The sequence below is a fragment of the Pelophylax lessonae genome (assembly GCF_965119305.1).
Source record: "Pelophylax lessonae genome assembly, chromosome: 9".
Classification (NCBI taxonomy): Eukaryota; Metazoa; Chordata; class Amphibia; order Anura; family Ranidae; genus Pelophylax; species Pelophylax lessonae.
In genome coordinates this window covers 175,228,005-175,248,329 of record NC_138776.1, presented here as the reverse complement: position 1 = coordinate 175,248,329, position 20,325 = coordinate 175,228,005, and the positions used below count along the sequence as shown (strand labels likewise).

At 42.6% G+C, this 20,325-nt stretch overlaps 1 protein-coding gene and 1 long non-coding RNA gene across 2 annotated transcripts in view; both read right to left on the bottom strand.

Annotated features, from left to right (window-relative positions):
* Positions 1–20,325, bottom strand: part of LOC309564720 — a 626,554-nt gene that overhangs the window by 349,803 nt on the left and 256,426 nt on the right. The window lies entirely within an intron of this gene.
* LOC309563832 (uncharacterized protein) lies at positions 3,905–17,676 on the bottom strand (the record flags this gene model as incomplete). Its single annotated transcript, XM_082268464.1, has 3 exons — positions 3,905–4,005; positions 16,773–16,823; positions 17,535–17,676. 3 exons carry the CDS (start codon positions 17,674–17,676, stop codon positions 3,905–3,907), a joined length of 294 nt encoding a protein of 97 aa, XP_082124590.1.

Genomic DNA, 20,325 nt, shown 5'->3' with positions numbered 1-20,325 from the left:
TAGACCTCGCCATTCAACGGAATGAAGAATCTTTTACTACAAAAACGCACTTTAAAAGCACCGATAGGAATAGTTATATACCTACACACAGCGGGCATCATCCGAATTGGATCAAGGCAATACCGAAAGGCCAGATGATGCGCTTAAAGCACAATTGTGATAATAAAAAGGTGCTGGACGAACAAATAGGAACACTAATGATGAGATTTCAAGAAAAAGGATATAAAAAGAATGTATTAGAAAAAGCAAGAAAGGAAGTAGAAGAGATGAATCGAGATGATCTATTGGAAAATAAACCAAAGGAATCTAAAGATTACGGTTTAACCTTCATAACAAATTTCAACAGCAGATACAGGGAAATAGAAGATATCGTACAAAGGCATTGGCCTATACTCCTAAGGGATGAGAAACTAAAGGAGATCCTGCCAAAACAACCACGATTCGCATACCGAAGGGGACCGAATCTAAAAGACAAATTAGTCAAAAATATACCAGACCCACCAAAAAAACTTGGCACCTTTATTGATTTGAAAGGTTTTTACACATGTGGGAGGTGCCTACCATGTAATACTGTAAAAGCAAGGAAACGTCGGACCACTGATGTTACATCCAATGTTACAGGTCGAACATATCAAATAAAAAACCTCACAACATGGCAGAGTACCCACGTGACATATTTATTGTCATGTCCGTGTAAATTGCAATATGTAGGGCGTACAACGAGACAACTGAAAGTGAGACTAAGAGAACACATGACGAATATTAAAAAGGAATTTAGATATAATAGTGTATCTAATCACTTCAGATTGGTACACAATAGAGACCCAAGTTTGTTGACATTCTGTGGCATTGACAAAATAGAAAATTTGCAGTGTCACAGAACGAATCACGTTGGATATACCAATTATGTACATTTCAACCTGGGGGAATGAATATTGAAATTGACGTAAATTGTTTTATATCAAATCCATGATCAAGCCAAATATGAAGGTTGCACCCATATATATACTCTGAATACATAAACACATATAGAAAATCCTTGATTTTAATAATTTAGCTGGTTTTATAAAAAAAAAGGATATATTTTGAAAAAAGATATATTTTAAAAGTATATTTTAAAAGAATATTGGTATTTAATTATTTGTTTATTTATTTATATTTTTAATTGCTCATTTAGGAAAAGGAAATGTAATAAATTAAAATACCTTCCTTATGAAATATGCAATAATTTAAAATTTAGAAGCGATAATTTTGGTGATTATTGGTATTTACATTGATTTTTAATGTTTATTTATATATATGAAGGGGGTTGGAATATTGATGTATTTATGGATTATAATATGAGTTTTTTAACACAAGGGCATTTTAGAGCTAAATGAATAAGGATTATGTTTTGTTTATTTATTTTTATTTTTTTTATTTTTTGGACCATTAAAAATAAAGTTTTAATGTGGTTTATATGCATAGATTGCCAAAATACGGACATGGATAATATACCCCAATTTAAATGAATTCGCTAGTAAATTACAGCAACATTAGTAATACACCGGAGCTTTTTTGATTAAATGCGGAGTGTGGGGACATTTCATCCATGTCCGGGATGAAAAAGGAAGAGGCGGGATGAAGGGACATCACGTCCGGTATTTAAAGACAAGGAAGTGCTGTGTGTTCCTATCTCCGAAGACTTCACAGGAAGTGACGAAGAAGTTTTGCCTGTTTTTGATTTGAAGTCCAAAAACTTTTTTGCATGTATGCACTTTTGCCCAGTTGTGAATAAAGAGTTTAAAAGATAATACACTATCTGGAGCTTCATTTTTTGCATATACCCTGGCTTGGTGAGGGGAGAGGAGACGGAGGGGGACCCCATCACCCTACCCACATAGAAGCAAGATAGAAAGATCGCTCTTTAGCCCAGGGGGCTATACAAGTCTGAATAGGTCCTGGTGCTATAAGGCACACAGGACCCACAACATCTGGTGAGTGATTGAATTCTACCACTATCACTTGGATTTATTACTGCACTCGGCACCTGCACTTTATTTAAGAAGTAATTTGCACTGAAGAACCACCGTTTATACAGAATTGTTTGCACATTTTCTCCTTTGGAACTTTCATTTGGCGATTATTTTCACTAAAGATTTTTTTGTTTACTGCACTATTTTTCACATATGCAATTCAATATTTGTGTTCACAATCAAATGTATTTAGAGCAAGCTCTATAGGTAGCCTATCCTTTAGACTACTCAGTTTCTCACTGTAACATATGCAGACAGGGTCGCAATCAACTTTTTTTGTACCCTAAATGTTTTTTTTTTTATTGCAAGGCGCAATTCAACAGTATGCAATGGGTGTATCTCACTGTAACATATGCAGACAGGGCCGCAATCAACTTTTTTTGTCCCCTAAATGTTTTTTTTTTTATTGCAAGACGCAATACAACAGTATGCAATGGGTGTATCTCACTGTAACATATGCAGACAGGGCCGCAATCAACTTTTTTTGTCCCTAAATACTTTTTTTATTGCAAGGCGCAATACAACAGTATGCAATGGGTGTATCTCACTGTAATGTATGAATGAAAAACTGAAAAATTATTTTTTTACCTTAAATACTGTAAAATAATTATTTTCCCCTCACATTGGTGCTTTTTGAAGAGCAGGTTAGAAAAGCAATGTCTGTCTGACATACAGTCTTTAAAGTTAAATATGAAGGAAAAAATGTTTTTTCTTTTTTAAATGCAGATTAAGCACACACATATGCACTGAGGTTGCATTAAAAAATTTTGTGCAGCACCGCACGCTTAACAGTCTGATAAAAAATGTTTGTTTCTCCCTTCTCCTCCTCACTTGGCTCAGGTCAGGGCATAAAGATCGTTCACTGCACCCCCACACAATACAATCAATGTAGATCGCTGTCTGATTAAAGCAGATTGTTCCTATCTATGCTTTCCATACAAGCAATCTCTCCAGCCTAGCCTTACAGTAAACTCCTATCTCTCCCTCCGGGCAAAAACATTGTTCACTGCACCCCACAAAATCAAATCAATGTAGATCGCTGTATGATAAAGCAGATTGATGCACGGCGCTGTTTGACTCCAGCTTATATAAAGTCTGGGTCACATGCTGTACTGGCCTATCACAGCCATGCCATTAGTAGACATGGCTGTGATGGCTTCTAGGGCACACTAGTTAAATGCTTGCTGATTGGCTGCCTTGCACCTGTTGAAAGCGCGCCATTAAAACCGTGCCAAAACATTAAAATAACGTTACCGAACAACGGACAGTACCCGAACATACAGTGAAATGTCCGGGTTTGGGTCCGGGTACCGAATACCCAAAAGTCCGGTACGAACACAAACAATACAGTCCAGGTTGGCTCAACCCTAACCATGATACCACAAGAAACATTTTAAAATGGTGATGCTTTGTATAAAACACCATGGGGGAGTTTTACTAAAACTGGTGCACACAGAATCTGGCGCAGCTGTGCATAGTAACTAATCGACTTCTAGGTTTTTTTGTTAAAGCTTAACTGAACAAGCTGAAGTTAGAAGCTGAATGGATACTATGCACAGTTGCACCAGATTCTGTGTGCACCAGTTTTAGTAAATATCCCCCAATATTGCAGTTGCCATTAATCTGTAAAAAAAAATAGAAAATATCTCCTTTCTAAAAATTTTTAAACCTCCTAATATTAAGTTAGTATGTTTGATACGACCAACAATTTGTTAAGTATAGAACAAGTGACGAAACACAAAAACATATCAGTTGCTAAGATTTTTATTGAGCAGGGTTATTTAACCAGAGACAAAAAGATGCAGAATTTAACAGTGTACAATGAGATGAGTGTAGTTTATTTTGCAGAGAAGTACATAAGTAGCTTAGATTATAGGCACATGATGTCTTCATTTATCACAGCAGAAATGTCCATGTCCATGTCCATGGCAAGGATCACACGGATCAGGACAGCAGGGGACAACACAAGGGTTGCATGGATTGCATGGATCTGCCAAGAAAAAAAAAAACCTTCATTAGTCATATATTACATCCCAACCCATTCATGACCAGAGGCCATTGAAGCCTTAGTGCTCAGAATGAGATTAGCAGCATTAATAGGTGCTGATTCTCTTGACCGTAACTCTATTTTACCTAACTTAAACATTTTTTACTAAGAACCTTACTCAGAACCTATTACATGACCTGTTTTAATAAATACTTTGCTCTGAATTCATTATAAGATGACAAATCAACAACAATGGATAAACAACTGTTTAAAAAAATGACATTTAATTATTTACCATTGCAATTTTTTCTGCAAACTGTAATGCTATCTAACACTTCATCTTGACTGCCCAGAGAAAGAAGCACAGTAGCTTCTACAGGATGAAGAAGTTTGAAACTTCTGGTGACCACCATGATTGGCTGTCATAATGATCACATGATGGAAACACCTTACTAATTGATTCCTGATCATTTAAGCCTTGTTTACATTTGCATTTGGGAGGTGGTAAAAACATGTGGATGATCTGCATTTTTACTGCCTCCTAATGGATTCCCCCTTAGGCTGTTAGGGCAGGTGATACGATGCCGAAGCCGAAATCCTTTACACTAGGAAAAAGTATAAACCCAAATGGGGTTGTGTCATTAATGTGCAATGCACAGAGCTGGTGTGGGTTGTTAGGGGTTAAAACAGACAGTGAGGAGGTAATAAAACTTCTCCTAGCTATCCACCACAATCTGTTTTTCAGAGAGCCAAACTGTGTGCAAATAAGCACTTAATCTGAAGCCTGTGGCTGTAATAAGCCCCAGAATTATTAGAGGGTAGAAATGTGCACTCCTAGTTCACAGCTGCAGTATTGAGTAACATAATTTTCATGGTAAGGATAGCTGAGGATCTTTATCTACAGACTGTAGATGAAGAGTACATAATGCATATCATTTACAGAGGTTTGCAAAACAATCCATATTAGAGTCCTCTTGGCAAAGAGTACCAACCCCCTAATTTTTGTTTTTTGAACAAGAGCAAACTCTTTAATATTGTAAAAAGAGGAAACCTACGAGTGACAGTGCAACAAACACCGTCAATGCATTATATATAGTGACAACGTCATGCAGGTTTAGGACATTAAATGAACAGTATTCGTACTACTATAGGAAAAGTTACAAATATGTAATAGTTATTAGTAGGGTTGAGCGAACACGGACTGTATTATTCGTGTTCGTACCGAATAATTGGATTTTTGTTACCCGAACACGGACCCGAAAACTTTACTGTATATTCGGGTAAAAATCCGTGTTCAGTCGTTTTATTTCCGGGTTTTGCATGCTTTGGCGCGCTTTTCATGGCGGGCTTTCAACAGCCAATCAACAAGCGTTTAACTGGTGTGCCTAAGCCATCCCAGCCATGCCTACAAATGTATCAGTAGCTGTGATTGGCCGTCAGAAGCATGTGACCAAGTCTTTATAAGTTCGAGGCAGCGCCGCTGCGGCGTCATTCTGCTGTTTAGTTCAGGGAGAGAGCACACATCAACGTGCTGGCTGCTGATTAGGGACAGACAGGAAAAAAAAAACATTTGTGTCCGGATAGAATTGAGGGACAGGTCGGAGTGTGTTAGGCAGGGCGAGTTGTAGGCATTTTAGGGAGAGAGTCTGCTGATTTTTAGGGTCAGTGTGTTCTACAAACTACAATCGATATTGCTGTGTGGGGTGGGGTTTGCAGTGACCGATCTACGATCTTAGCAATCCTTTTAGGGACAGAGTCTGCTGATTTTTAGGGTCAGACAGTGCGTTCTACAAACTACAATCGATATTTCTGTGTGGGGTGGGGTTTGCAGTGACCGATCTACGATCTTAGCAATCCTTTTAGGGACAGAATCTGCTGATTTTTAGGGTCAGACAGTGCGTTCTACAAACTACAATCGATATTGCTGTGTGGGGTGGGGTTTGCAGTGACTGATCTACGATCTTAGCAATCCTTTTAGGTACAGAGTCTGCTGATTTTTAGGGTCAGACAGTGTGTTCTACAAACTACAATCGATATTGCTGTGTGGGGGGGTTTGCAGTCACCCGATCTACGATCTTATCAATCCTTTTAGGGACAGAGTCTGCTGATTTTTAGGGTCAGACAGTGTGTTCTACAAACTACAATCGATATTGCTGTGTGGTGTGGGATAGGAGATAGGCAGGTGTCAGTGGTCCACATCCATTTTGCTGTGTGTGGGCTGCAGTGAACACAATCTTTTTGGGGTGCAGTGAACACAATCTTTTTGGGGTACAGTGAACACAATCTTTTTGGGGTGCTGGCTGCTGATTAGGGACAGACAGGAAAAAAAAAACATTTGTGTCCGGATAGAATTGAGGGACAGGTCGGAGTGTGTTAGGCAGGGTGAGTTGTAGGCATTTTAGGGAGAGAGTCTGCTGATTTTTAGGGTCAGTGTGTTCTACAAACTTCAATCGATATTGCTGTGTGGGGTGGGGTTTGCAGTGACCGATCTACCATCTTATCAATCCTTTAGGGACAGAGTCTGCTGATTTTAAGGGTCAGACAGTGCGTTCTACAAACTACAATCGATATTGCTGTGTGGGGGGGGGGGGGGTTGCAGTCACCCGATCTACGATCTTATCAATCCTTTCAGGGACAGAGTCTGCTGATTTTTAGGGTCAGACAGTGTGTTCTACAAACTACAATCAATATTGCTGTGTGGTGTGGGATAGGAGATAGGCAGGTGTCAGTGGTCCACATCCATTTTGCTGTGTGTGGGCTGCAGTAAACACAATCTTTTTGGGGTGCAGTGAACACAATCTTTTTGTAAAAGTACAGTGAACACAATCTTTTTGGGGCTTTTTGGGGTACAGTGAACACAATCTTTTTGGGGTGCAGTGAACACAATCTTTTTGGGGTGCAGTGAACACAATCATCTTTTTTGCCCACTGAGGAGGAGTTAGAAAATTATTTTTCTATCAGGCACTGTGTGCAGCATTTTTCCTTCAGCTGTGCTGTGCTGAGTGACTGATCATACACGGCTGTGTTCAGTTCACATGTGCTAATATTGAGTGGTTTCAAAAATCATACACTTTTTTTCTATTCCACTATTCAATATACAGCCTTGGGTTAAAAAAAATAAATTGTGGCCTGCAGCAGAGCTGAATGATATTTGGGGTTTTTGGGGTTCATCTCATACTTCTGAAGATTTGAGGGTGCTGCCTGTTCCATACTCCTCCTACTCCTCATCCAGCCTTTTAGGGGTACAAACAATAGTAATTGGGGCCTAGTGTGCTTCTGTATGTGTGAGATACATACACTTTTTTTGATCATATTTCCTATTCCGCTATTCAATAAAAACCTTTGGGGATCAATTAAATTGCGGGATAGTCTGTGTTGGTACGCGTGAGATCCACCTTTCCAAGTTTTTGGGGTTCATCTCATACTTCTGAAGATTTGAGGGTGCTGCCTGTTCCATACTCCTCCTACTCCTCATTCAGACTTTTAGGGGTACAAACAATAGTAATTGGGGCCTAGTGTGGTTTTGTACGTGTGAGATACATACAGTTTTTTTGATCATATTTCCTATTCCGCTATTCAATAAAAACCTTTGGGGATCAATTAAATTGCGGGATAGTTTGTGTTGGTACGTGTGAGATCCACCTTTCCAAGTTTTTGGGGTTCATCTCATACTTCTGAAGATTTGAGGGTGCTGCCTGTTCCAAACTCCTCCTACTCCTCATCCAGCCTTTTAGGGGTACAAACAATAGTAATTGGGGCCTAGTGTGCTTCTGTACGTGTGAGATACATACACTTTTTTTGACCATATTTCCTATTCCGCTATTCAATAAAAACCTTTGGGATTCAAATAAATTGCGGGATAGTTTGTGTTGGTACGTGTGAGATCCACCTTTCCAAGTTTTTGGGGTTCATCTCATACTTCTGAAGATTTGAGGGTGCTGCCTGTTCCAAACTCCTCCTACTCCTCATCCAGCCTTTTAGGGGTACAAACAATAGTAATTGGGGCCTAGTGTGCTTCTGTACGTGTGAGATATATACACTTTTTTTGATCATATTTCCTATTCCGCTATTCAATAAAAACCTTTGGGGATCAATTAAATTGCGGGATAGTTTGTGTTGGTACGTGTGAGTTCCACCTTTCCAAGTTTTTGGGGTTCATCTCATACTTCTGAAGATTTGAGGGTGCTGCCTGTTCCATACTCCTCCTACTCCTCATTCAGCCTTTTAGGGGTACAAACAATAGTAATTGGGGCCTAGTGTGGTTTTGTACGTGTGAGATACATACACTTTTTTTGATCATATTTCCTATTCCGCTATTCAATAAAAACCTTTGGGGATCAATTAAATTGCGGGATAGTTTGTGTTGGTACGTGTGAGATCCACCTTTCCAAGTTTTTGGGGTTCATCTCATACTTCTGAAGATTTGAGGGTGCTGCCTGTTCCAAACTCCTCCTACTCCTCATCCAGCCTTTTAGGGGTACAAACAATAGTAATTGGGGCCTAGTGTGCTTCTGTACGTGTGAGATACATACACTTTTTTTGACCATATTTCCTATTCCGCTATTCAATAAAAACCTTTGGGGATCAATTAAATTGCGGGATTGTTTGTGTTGGTACGTGTGAGATCCACCTTTCCAAGTTTTTGGGGTTCATCTCATACTTCTGAAGATTTGAGGGTGCTGCCTGTTCCAAACTCCTCCTACTCCTCATCTTGCCTTTAGGGGTACAAACAATAGTAATTGGGGCCTAGTGTGCTTCTGTACGTGTGAGATACATACACTTTTTTTGATCATATTTTCTATTCCGCTATTTAATCAAAACCTTTGGGTATAAACAATTAAATTGCGGGATAGTCTGTGTCGGTACGTGTGAGATACACCTTTCCAATTTTTGGGGCGCATCTCATACTGCCGAGGATTTGAGGGTGCTTCAGTCTGCCTCCTGCCTGTTCCGAACTCCTCCTACTCCTCATCCTGCCTTTAGGGTACAAAAAATTGTAATCGGGGCCTAGATTGTGTTTGTACGTGTGAGATACACCGTTTTGTAAAATTTGTCCTATTCCGCTATTCAATATACACCCTGTTTGAGTGTAAAAAATTAAATTGCGGGATAGTCTGTATCGGTACATGTGAGATACACCTTTTTAAATTAGTTTGGCGCATCTCCTTCTACTGCCGAGGATTGCAGGGCGCTTCAGTTTGCCTCCTGTTCCCAACTCCTCCTACTCCTCTTCCTCATCCTTCCATTAGGGTACAAAAAATTGTAATCGGGGCCTAGTCTGTGTTTGTACGTGTGAGATACACCGTATTATAACATTTTTCCTATTCCGCTATTCAATATACACCCTTTTGGAGTGTAAGAAAATTAAATTACGGCATAGTGTGTATCGGTACGTGTGAGATACACCTTTTAAATTTGTTTGGCGCATCTCCTTCCACCGCCAAGGATTGCAGGGCGCTTCAGTTTGCCTCCTGTTCCCAACTCCTCCTACTCCTCTTCCTCATCCTCCCTTTAGGGTACAAAAAATCGGGGCCTAGTCTGTGTTTGTACGTGTGAGATACACCGTTTTTTTATCCTTTTTCCTATTCCGCTATTCAATATACACCCTTTTGGGGTAAAAAACATTAAATTGCGGCATAGTTTGCATATTTGACTGTCAGATACACCCGTGCGACACTGTTGTTGTTTTGTTCCGCTATTCAATAAACACCTTTCTAGGGCAAGATCATAAATTACAGAAATATGAGGAGACCGTCAAATAGGGGCCGTGGCCTGGGTCGTGGTGCTGCTGGTAGAGCTCCTGTTGCAAGGAGAGGACGTGGTCGATCTGTGCCAGCTACACGCACAAGTGAAACACCTTCCTCAAGTGTTAGTAGGCGACAGAACCTGCATCAGTATTTGGTAGGGCATCATACGCCTCTAGAAGTGATGAGGCCAGAACACAGAGAGGCGATAGTAGATTGGTTTGCTGCTGACAGTGCCTCCAGTTCCTTCACATTGTCTCCCACCCAGTCTACTGCAGAAAGGTCAGAGTTGGCACCTGCAGCCGATGTCCAACCGTCTTTCACCTCACCCCCTTGCAAATCAGGCAAGCAGTCTGAGCCCCAAGCCATACAGCAGTCTCTTCTTCATTTTGAGGACTCTGTCAGCAGGGTTTCCCAGGGCCATCCACCTAGCCCTGCCCCAGAAGTGGAAGAGATTGAGTGCAGCGATGCCCAACCACTCATTTCTCAATATGAGTACATGCAAGGACCATCGCAGCACGTCTCCGATGATGACGAAACGCAGGTGCCAACTGCTGCGGCGTTCAGCATTGTGTAGACCGACAAGGAGGGCAGGGTGAAGACTGGGTGGAAGATGATGTGGAGGATGATGAGGTCCTCGACCCCACATGGAATGAACGTCATGCAGGTGACCGGAGTAGTTTGGAGGAAGAGGCGGTGGTCGCACAGAGCCACCAGCACAGCAGAAGAGGGAGCAGGGTGCAGAAGCGGAGCGCCCGTGCCCTAGACACTACGCCCGCTACTGCCCAACGCAGCAAGGGAACGAGCGCACCAAAGTCAGCTCAAAGGAGTTCTCTAGCGTGGAAGTTCTTTAGAAAATGTGCTGATGACAGGACACGAGTGGTTTGCACCCTGTGCAATCAGATCCTGAAGCGAGGCATAAACCTTCTCTACCTGAGCACAACCTGCATGATCAGGCATCTAACTGCAAAGCACGAGCTGCAGTGGAGTAGACACCTTCAAAACCAAGAAACGTCTCTGGCTCATCCTGCTTCCTCTTCTGCTGCAGTCTCGGCCGCTCCAGCCACATCTGTAGTGATACCGGTACCTGCCAGCCCGCAAACAGAGGATCTGTCAGCAACACCACCACCTGGGTCACCAACCATCTCCACAATGTCACGTGGAAGCGTTCAGCTTTCCATCTCCCAAACACTTGAGAGGAAGAGGAAGTACCCCCCTACCCACCCGCGATCCCTGGCCCTGAATGCCAGCATTTCAAAATTCTTGGCCTTTGAAATGCTGTCATTCCGTCTGGTGGAGACGCACAGTTTTAAAAACCTTATGTCGGTGGCTGTCCCACAGTACGTCGTGCCCAGCCGCCACTACTTTTCCAGGCAAGCAATCCCTTCCCTGCACAACCAAGTGGGGGAAAAAATCAGGTGTGCACTGCGCAACGCCATCTCTGGCAAGGTCCACCTAACTACCGATACGTGGACCAGTAAGCACGGTCAGGGGCGTTATATCTCCCTAACGGCACACTGGGTAAATGCAGGGGCGGATGGGCCTGAGGCGGATAGCAATTTGGCGCATGTCCTTCCACCACCGAGGATTGCAGGGCGCTTCAGTTTGCCTCCTGTTCCTAACTCCTCCTACTCCGCTTCCTCATCCTCTACCGCCTCCTCATCCGGACAGCGTAACACCTTCACCACCAACTTCAGCACGGCCAGGGGTAAACGACAGCAGGCAGTTTTAAAACTTGCCTGTTTGGGGGACAAACCACACACCGCGCAGGAGTTGTGGAGGAGCATGGAACAGCAGACAAATGAGTGGTTGCTGCCAGCGAGCCTCAAGCCCGGCCTGGTGGTGTGCGATAACGGGCGAAATCTCATAGCAGCTCTGGGCCTAGCCGGTTTGACGCACATCCCTTGCCTGGCGCATGTGCTGAATTTGGTGGTGCAGAGGTTCCTTAAAAATTACCCCGATATGTCAGAGCTGCTGCAGAAAGTGCGGGCCGTCTGTGCGCACTTTCAGCGTTCTCACCCTGCTGCTGCTCGCCTGTCAGCGCTGCAGCGTAACTTCGGCCTTCCCGCTCACCGCCTCATATGTGACGTGCCCACAAGGTGGAACTCCACCTTGCACATGCTGGAAAGACTGTGCGAGCAGCAGCAGGCCATAGTGGAGTTTCAGCTGCAGCACGCACGCGTGAGTCGCTCTGCGGAACAGCACCACTTCACCACCAATAACTGGGCCTCCATGCGAGACCTGTGTGCCTTGTTGCACTGTTTTGAGTACTCCACCAACATGGCCAGTGCCGATGACGCCGTTCTCAGCTTAACTATCCCACTTCTATGCCTCCTTGAAAAAACAATTCGGGCGATGATGGAAGAGGATGTGGCACAGGATGAGGAGGAGGAGGATGAAGAGGTAACATTTCCAAGGCTTTCAGGGCAGTCATTCGCAAGGGGCTCCGAGGGTGGGTTCCTGCACACACAAACGCCAGGGACACAATTGTCCAGCAGGGGCACAGTTCTGGAGGATGAGGAGGATGAGGAGGAGGAGCTGGAGGAGGAGATGGAACAATGTTCACAGCAGGGTGGCACCCAGGCCAGCTCATGGCCATCACTGGTGCGTGGCTGGGGGGATACAGAGGACACGGACGATACACCTCCCACAGAGGACAGCCTTTCGTTGCCTCTGGGCAGCCTGGCACACATGAGCGATTACATGCTGCAGTGTCTCCACAACGACCGCCGAGTTGCCCACATTCTAACTTGTGCTGATTACTGGGTGGCCACGCTGCTGGATCCCCGTTACAAGGACAACGTACTGTCCTTAATTCACTCACTGGAGCGCGATCGCAAGATGCGCGAGTACAAGCGCACGCTGGTAGACGCCATGCTGCTGGCATTCCCACCTGACAGCGGGGCCACAGTGGAAGCACTAGGCAGAGGAGGAGGAGGAGGAGGAGGAAGAGGTCGCCAACGCAACCAGGGCACCGCCAGCACCTCAGAAGGCAGGGTTAGCATGGCCGAAATGTGGAAAAGCTTTGTCAGCACGCCACAACAAACAGCAGCACCAGCAGCTCATATGGAACGTCTTAGCAGGAGGCAGCATTTCACCAACATAGTGGAGCAGTATGTGTGCACACGCCTAGACTTACTGAATGAGGGGTCTGCCCCCTTCAACTTCTGGTTCTCCAAGTTGGGCACATGGCCTGAGCTTTCCCTTTACGCCTTGGAGGTGCTGGCGTGCCCTGCAGCCAGTGTATTATCTGAACGGGTATTTAGCACGGCTGGGGGCGTTATCACAGACAAGCGCAGCCGCCTGTCCAGAGACAATGTGGACAAGCTCACGTTCATTAAAATGAACCAGGCATGGATCCCACGGGACTTTTCCGTACCTTGTGCAGAATAGCGATGGATACCGACCTTACCCAGCCATTGTTCCATTTTTGCTCTTTCTCACTCTTTTGGGGTGTACCCTCATTTAAAATTTGTGAAAAGAAGCAGTGTTGGCTACCTCGTCCTCCTCAAGGCCAGATTAACGTAGGGGCTATTGGAGCTGCAGCTCCAGGCCCCTACCTTTATATAGGCCCCGGGTTGGCCATATTCACTGTTACCGCTCTTCTGTCACTTGTAAACACAGAAGTCTGGCTTCTATGCTCGCTTCCCCAGGCAGCTCCCTCAGAACCTCCCCACACAGCACGAAGGCCGGACAAGGAGGGACAGTTGCCGATGCATGAATGTGTTTATGGGCTTCAGAGACAGCATCCCATGTGGAATTAGGCATGCATGGCTGCACCCTTCCTCCTCTGGGTGCATGCCAAGGCATGGCCCTTAAGGCCCTTCAAAATCCTCAGCACCAAGCCCATGATGCTCTTAATCCGGCCCTGGTCCTCCTCCACCGCCGCTTCCACCTACACCGCCCATAGGTGTGCGCAGCCTATTGCATTAGGGTGTGCACCCCAAAGTTTAAATACACATGCATGTGTTTGCCTACATGTACATGGCCCCGATACATTACTCTCCCTGCTGGCAAAGTGAAATAGAGCAGAGCAGGTCCGAGGGAGATCTTTCCCATCTCCTCACTGGCAAACAGAGCGATAATGCTAATGTGCTCTAGGGGATTAGGGTGTGCCCTGGTACACCCGGCACACCCTGTGCGCACGCCTATGACACCGCCACATCCACCACCACCTCAACCTCCCTCCTACTCCATATGGGCCTCGTCCTTCAGAGATGAAGAACATTGTTTTATTTTTCTGTTTTTTTTTTGTTGTTTTAAGTTATTTCCCTATCCACATTTGTTTGCAGAGCACTTGCCATGCTCTTAACAACGTTTTGCTGCCATTTGCAGCACTCTAGCCCTTTCCATTGGTGTTTTAGAGCCATTTTAGTGCCTGAAAGTTCGGGTCCCCATTGACTTCAATGGGGTTCGGTGTCCGGGAAAAGTTCGGCAAAAGTCCGGGCCGAACCCGCCGAACACAGACATCCAGGTGTCCGCTCAACTCTAATCCTAACCCATTCATAACCAGAGGCCATTGAAGCCTAAGTGCTCAGAATGAGTTTAGCAGCATTAGTAGGTGCTGATTCTCTTGACCGTAACTCTATTTTACCTACCTGAATCATTTTGACTAAAAACCTTACTAAGAACCTATTACATGACCTGTTTTAATAAATACTTTGCTCTGAATTCATTATAAGATGACAAATCGGCAACAATAGATAAAAAAAATAACATTTAGTTATTTACCATTGCAATTTTTAATCAAACAGTTTAAATGTATATTTGTTTTTTTCTGCAAACTGTAATGCTATCTAACACTTCATCTTGACTGCCCAGAGAAAGAAGCACAGTACCTTCTGCAGGATGAAGAAGTTTAAAACTTCCAGTGACCACCATGACTGGCTGTCATAATGATCACATGATGGAAAAACCTCTCCACTAGGTTGATATACCCAAATGGCGTTGTGTCATTAATGAGCAATGCACACAGCAAGTGTGGGTTTTTAGGGGTTAAAACAGACAGTGAGGAGGTAATAAAACTACTCCTAGCTATCCACCACAATCTGTTTTTCAGAGAGCCAAACTGTGTGCAAACAAGCACCTAATCTGAAACCTGTGGCTGTGATAAGCCCCAGAATTAGTAGCGGGCAGAAATGTGCACTCCTAGTTCACAGCTGCAATATAGAATAATATAATTTTCATGGTGAGGATAGCTGAGGATCTTTATCTACAGACTGTAGATGAAGAGTAGATAATGCATATCATTTACAGAGGTTTGCAAAACAATCCATATTTCTTTGTATAAAACACCATGGGGGATTTTCCATATACTTTGTCCTCTTGTATTTTCCATATACTTTGTCCCCTTTGTCCTTTTGTCCTATACATAGTCCTCTTGGCAAAGAGTACCAACCCCCTAATTTTTGTTTTTTAAACAAAAACAAACTCTTTAATACTGTAAAAAGAGGAAACCTACAAGTGACAGTGCAACAAACAACATCAAAGCATTATATATAGTGAGAACTTTATGCAGGTTTAGGACGTTAAATGAGCAGTATTCGTACTACCATAGTAAAAGTTACAAACATGTACTAGTTATTAGCAGTGATATACAAACTCTATCAATCGCATCTAATGATATACATATAGTCAGAAGGGGAGAATCAAATTCATCAAGCTGCCCAGTCAGAGACCTGGGTGAAAATCATGCACAGGGTGTCTAAGGGGTGACCACAAGGGTGGGAACTACTCCTCCTCTATACAAGATGAAGAATTTTCCAACTACCTGTTCCAAATCTTTTGAGGGCCCTAATCTATTGTTGAATTGTCTGGGGGGCTTCTCTAAGCCAGACCCTGGCAATCATCATTTTGGATATAAAGAGTAACTCCTTTAGGAAAATGCAGAGGTGTTTTTCTTTCTTGGACGAAGGCAGGAGGCCTAACAGACATTGCTTGGGGCAAAGGGTCAGGGGGGGAGCCCATCTGATCATGGAGAAAATTGACCACCTGCATCCAGTACCTTTGAATATAGGGACAGTACCATAAAAAAATGGTAAAATGTACCCCTGGGCTAAGCACATCTAGGGCATGATGGATTTCGAATAGGTGTTAAGTAGTACCTGTGGAGTATGTATAGGTGAGTTAGTCGGTCAGAGAGCTTGGGAGATACTAATCTGCAGTTGTTTAAGACCTTATCCCTGTCTTCATCTACTATTTCCCCATCTTCAGCTTTCCAGCGCGCTTTTAGTTGGTAAGCCAGTGTAGTAGCATCAGGAAACATTAGATAATTATACAATGTGGAAATATATTTTTCTTGGGGTCCTGACCATTAATTAACTCTAATAAATGTAAGGAATCAAGACTGGGAATGGAGTCCCCAAATTAGGTATTGATTGCTAGGTGTAGTTGAAGGTACCAGAAACACATGTGGTTAGGTAGTCCAAACCCATTCCTGAGTTCCTGGAATGATTTTACCCCCACACCAGAGAGGACATGTGAGAGTTAGATGACCCCCCTATTAATCCAAATGTCATAATCAGGTACCAATGACACCTCAGGCCGATAGGGATTATCCCACAGTGGTGTATGAGCATGAAATGGATAGGCTTTCAAGTGTTTCATGGCCAACTGTCAAATTTGGCAGTGGTGGAATAGCATCTGTATGAGGTGGGGTGAACCAACCCCCTAATTTTTAAGCAATTTGCAATCATGTTTAATTCCATGTTGCATTTATGTGCCAGAGGTATGGAGATACATAACTCTACTATTTTTACCCAGTGTGTTGCGACTGGTAGGAAAAGGTTGCAGCAATGCTAAATACATGTGGAGAATGTGTATGACTTTTCATTTCTGCCTTCAACAAGCCACCTACAAAAAGCCTGTTTAAAAGCCACCTATGAAAGGAACAACTCAAAATGTGCACTGTTTGTGATCGGTGGAGAATCCCCTTTCTCAATGATGGGAGGATTGGCCTATTTTAAAGTCTACACTGTTTATCCATTATCCTAAATACTTAAAACAATAAACTATTGCTCCTCTTACCTTGTTGGTGAACATAGACAGTGCCATGGTGATGATGGTGAGGATTACATGCTAAAGAGATACAAGCATATATTAAAGAAGAATACCAGACAACCGATAAAGATAACCAAATAACATAATGCTCAGTCAAATATTGCAACCATAGCTGAATCTCCATAATTTATGTTTAATTTATTTATCTACTCCAACTGGAGGTTATCGTGTTCTTCTCAGTGGTATGGAACCACCATGACAGGGTTGTTTACTTTATATCTGACCTCTGCAATCTAATTCCTCTTCCAGCTTTTTTCTACATGTTATGATATTATAAGTCATGTAACCGAACATACAAAATATAATCTAAGGCTGTTTTTTCCTGGAGATAAATAATTTTGCTAAAAAATTAAATCTGGGTTTACTTTAACTTTAAATAGCATGCTTGGGCCAACAGAGTTCTCAGTACCGCTGCAGGAATGCAGCTGACGCTAAATACAGTTTATAGAGCTCCGACAGAAGCCTCATAAAATGGTAATGGAAATAGTTTGTTTGGGCCAGCTTATTTGTGTATTTAATATAAAAGTAAACCTAGATAACCAGTCCAGCTAAAATGAAATTACAGTTATTGATACGATAAGTTTTAACTGACACACATGCCTACCCAAACAATTTTAGTAGGAAATTAAAAGAAAGAAAGAATTTTACAGTGGAGGGAGTTCATACAACCTTTCTACGTTAATTAATGCACAGTATAAAAATGATATAGTTTATAAACACAACACTTACGGTCTTGGCATGGATCTTTGCAGACTACTACGTTTTGGCAAGGGTTGCATGGATCTTTGCAGACTACTACGTTTTGGCAAGGGTTGCATGGATCTTGGCATTGGATCTTCTGGGTAACACATTTCCCTTTGATTCCAGACATATTTGCTTTTAAATTTGGTTTCCTTCTTGGAATATTCTGAAGAGATTTTTAGGTTGTTTTAATAATCTAGGATGGCACCTTTTTATATATACTGTAAGTGGAGGTGGAATTAGAACACATTCCACCACTGGCTGGTTATAACAGATTTACAGGGTGTTGAAACACTGTCCACCTGCTTATCATTTACTAGTTTGTTTAGTCTTTATTTAGCACTTTGCTAATTATTTACCTACATTCTATGATTTTAACTTTTGAATTTTTTTTGTTCTTTTTAATTCCTTTTTAATTGTTTTATATACTGATGCATAGTTTTATTTGGGGTTTGCGTGCAAATTAAAAAATTGTGGCATTAGTCATTTTTATATTGCAGCATGTTGCTCATATTAAGACATATGCGATATAACTCAAAAGGCAAACATGTTTGCTTATAGGGGTCTTGATTATTCAGAAGTACGTCATTAGTTGTCCTTTGTTTTTGCTCTATTCACTTTCAACAATTAGTGCCGGTTCACATTTGTGCGATGACAGAGATCGCATGTAATTCGGAGCGCACTGCTCCTAAAGTTACATGCGATCTCTGTGCGGTGCAAATTCAGCCATACAGTTTGTATGGCTGAATTCCCACCACAATCGCACTAAAAGACGCACAGGACCCTTTTTTTTGGTCCGCAGCAGAATCGGATCGCATGGTGGTTCACACTAGTGCATCCGATTCTTTAAGATCGCACTGCAATATGTGATCCGATCTGGGGCTGTCGTTAACTTTTAATTGACACCACCAGCGTATTGCATATGGCAGTGTGAACTGCCAGGGGTGCGGATGCGATGAGGGAATACGCTGTACATTCGCAGCGTTCCCGCATCGCACAAATGTGAACCGGCACTTAGTGCATAGTCAGTATGACGCATCTTGACACAAACAATCAGCATTTTCAGAATGAGGCCAGCCATGGCAACCTTGGATCTCATCTTCATTTCAAGTGTAATCTAACAACATGGTTGATAAAGTCCGCTGATTACAGACACCAATAGCTTGGGATTAAATATGCATTCACAGCTGAGTTAGAAATGTGATGGTTCCTTTCATGCCCCCCCAGGCACATTCATACAGAATATTATAATTCAGTCATAGAAAACATAGAAAGCAAACTACTTTTGCTGCATTCTCTTTAGGAAAAAAAGAAAAACTATGCTCTGTATATCTTCTGTCATTATGACACCCTTTATTAATTGTTTGCATTTTAACCACTTGCTGACCGCCCCATGCAGATTTACTGCGGCAGGGCGGCTCAGCTGCGCATAATCACATAGATCTAGGTGATTATGTGCATGTGGTTTTGGCGGCCAGACCGCGGGAGGAGCGGGCTCGATTGGTGTTGGTCTCCCTTGATCTTCAGCTAGAATGACAGAAGAGCCACCTGCCTATGTAAACAAAGCAGGTGGCTCTTCAGCCAGAGAGGCAGGGAAAGATCTTGTGATTCAGCTAAGCTGAATTACCAATCTCTCTCTGCCTCTGTCCAACCCATCCCCCCCACACAGTTAGTAAGCACAATAGGGAATACATTTAACCCTTTGATCACCACCAGTGTTAACCCCTTCCCTGCCAGTGTCATTTATACAGTAACAGTGGATATTATTTAGCACTGATTACTGTATTAATGTCACTGGTCCCAATAAATGTCGCAGTCCCAATAAAAATCGCTGATGGCCGCCATTACTAATAAAAAAGATAAAAAGTAAAAAGTCCATAAATCTATCCTGTAGTTTGTAAACTTTTGCGTAAACCAATTAATACATGCTTTTTGAGATTTTTTTACCAAAAATATGTAGCAGAATACAAATTGGCCTAAACTGATAAAAAAATTTGAAAAATTAAATTCTTTTATTGGGAATGTTTTATAGCAGAAAGTTAAAAAATATTGTGTTTTTTTCTAAATTGACGCTCTTTTTTTGTTTATAGCGCAAAATCTAAAAACCGCAGAGGTGATCAAAGACCACCAAATAAAGCTCTATTTGTGGAAAATAGAGAACATCAATTGTATTTGGGTACAGCCTTGCATGACCACGCAATTGTCAGTTAAAGCAACGCAGTGCCGAATTGCAAAAAATGGCCTGGTCATTAAGGGGGTAAAACCTTCCAGAACTGAAGTGGTTAATAGTGAAACAAAAATATGTATAAATACCTGTAAAAACCTTTAAAAACTTGATACTATATTACTGCCCTCTAATCTTAAATGCATGCATTTTCTTTTTGAGCAGCAAATTGATGGAACAGCATGTAAGATGTGCTCTGCAAAGTATGGGGCCAAAGCTAGAGGTACTAGACTGTGAGCACAGCTTATGAAGGCCAGTATCAACCTTGTATCTGTGATATCTTTATGCTGTTGAGGCTTGTCTTGGATCTCTGCCACCCTGACTGTGATTGGAGGAGGACTTTAAAGTGTTACTAAACTCGAGTTATCTGCCCCTCTTTTGCATAGGCAGGGAACACCAACAACCATAAATTACTTTAAAAGTAAAGTTGTTGTTGTTGCCAAGCAACTGATCAGCATAGAGAGAGGAACACATGCAAGACGATACTGCACTTCATTCTGAATGCCCTGGTTGCCAGAGCATGTAATTGTTTAAGCGATGTCACATGACATGTGA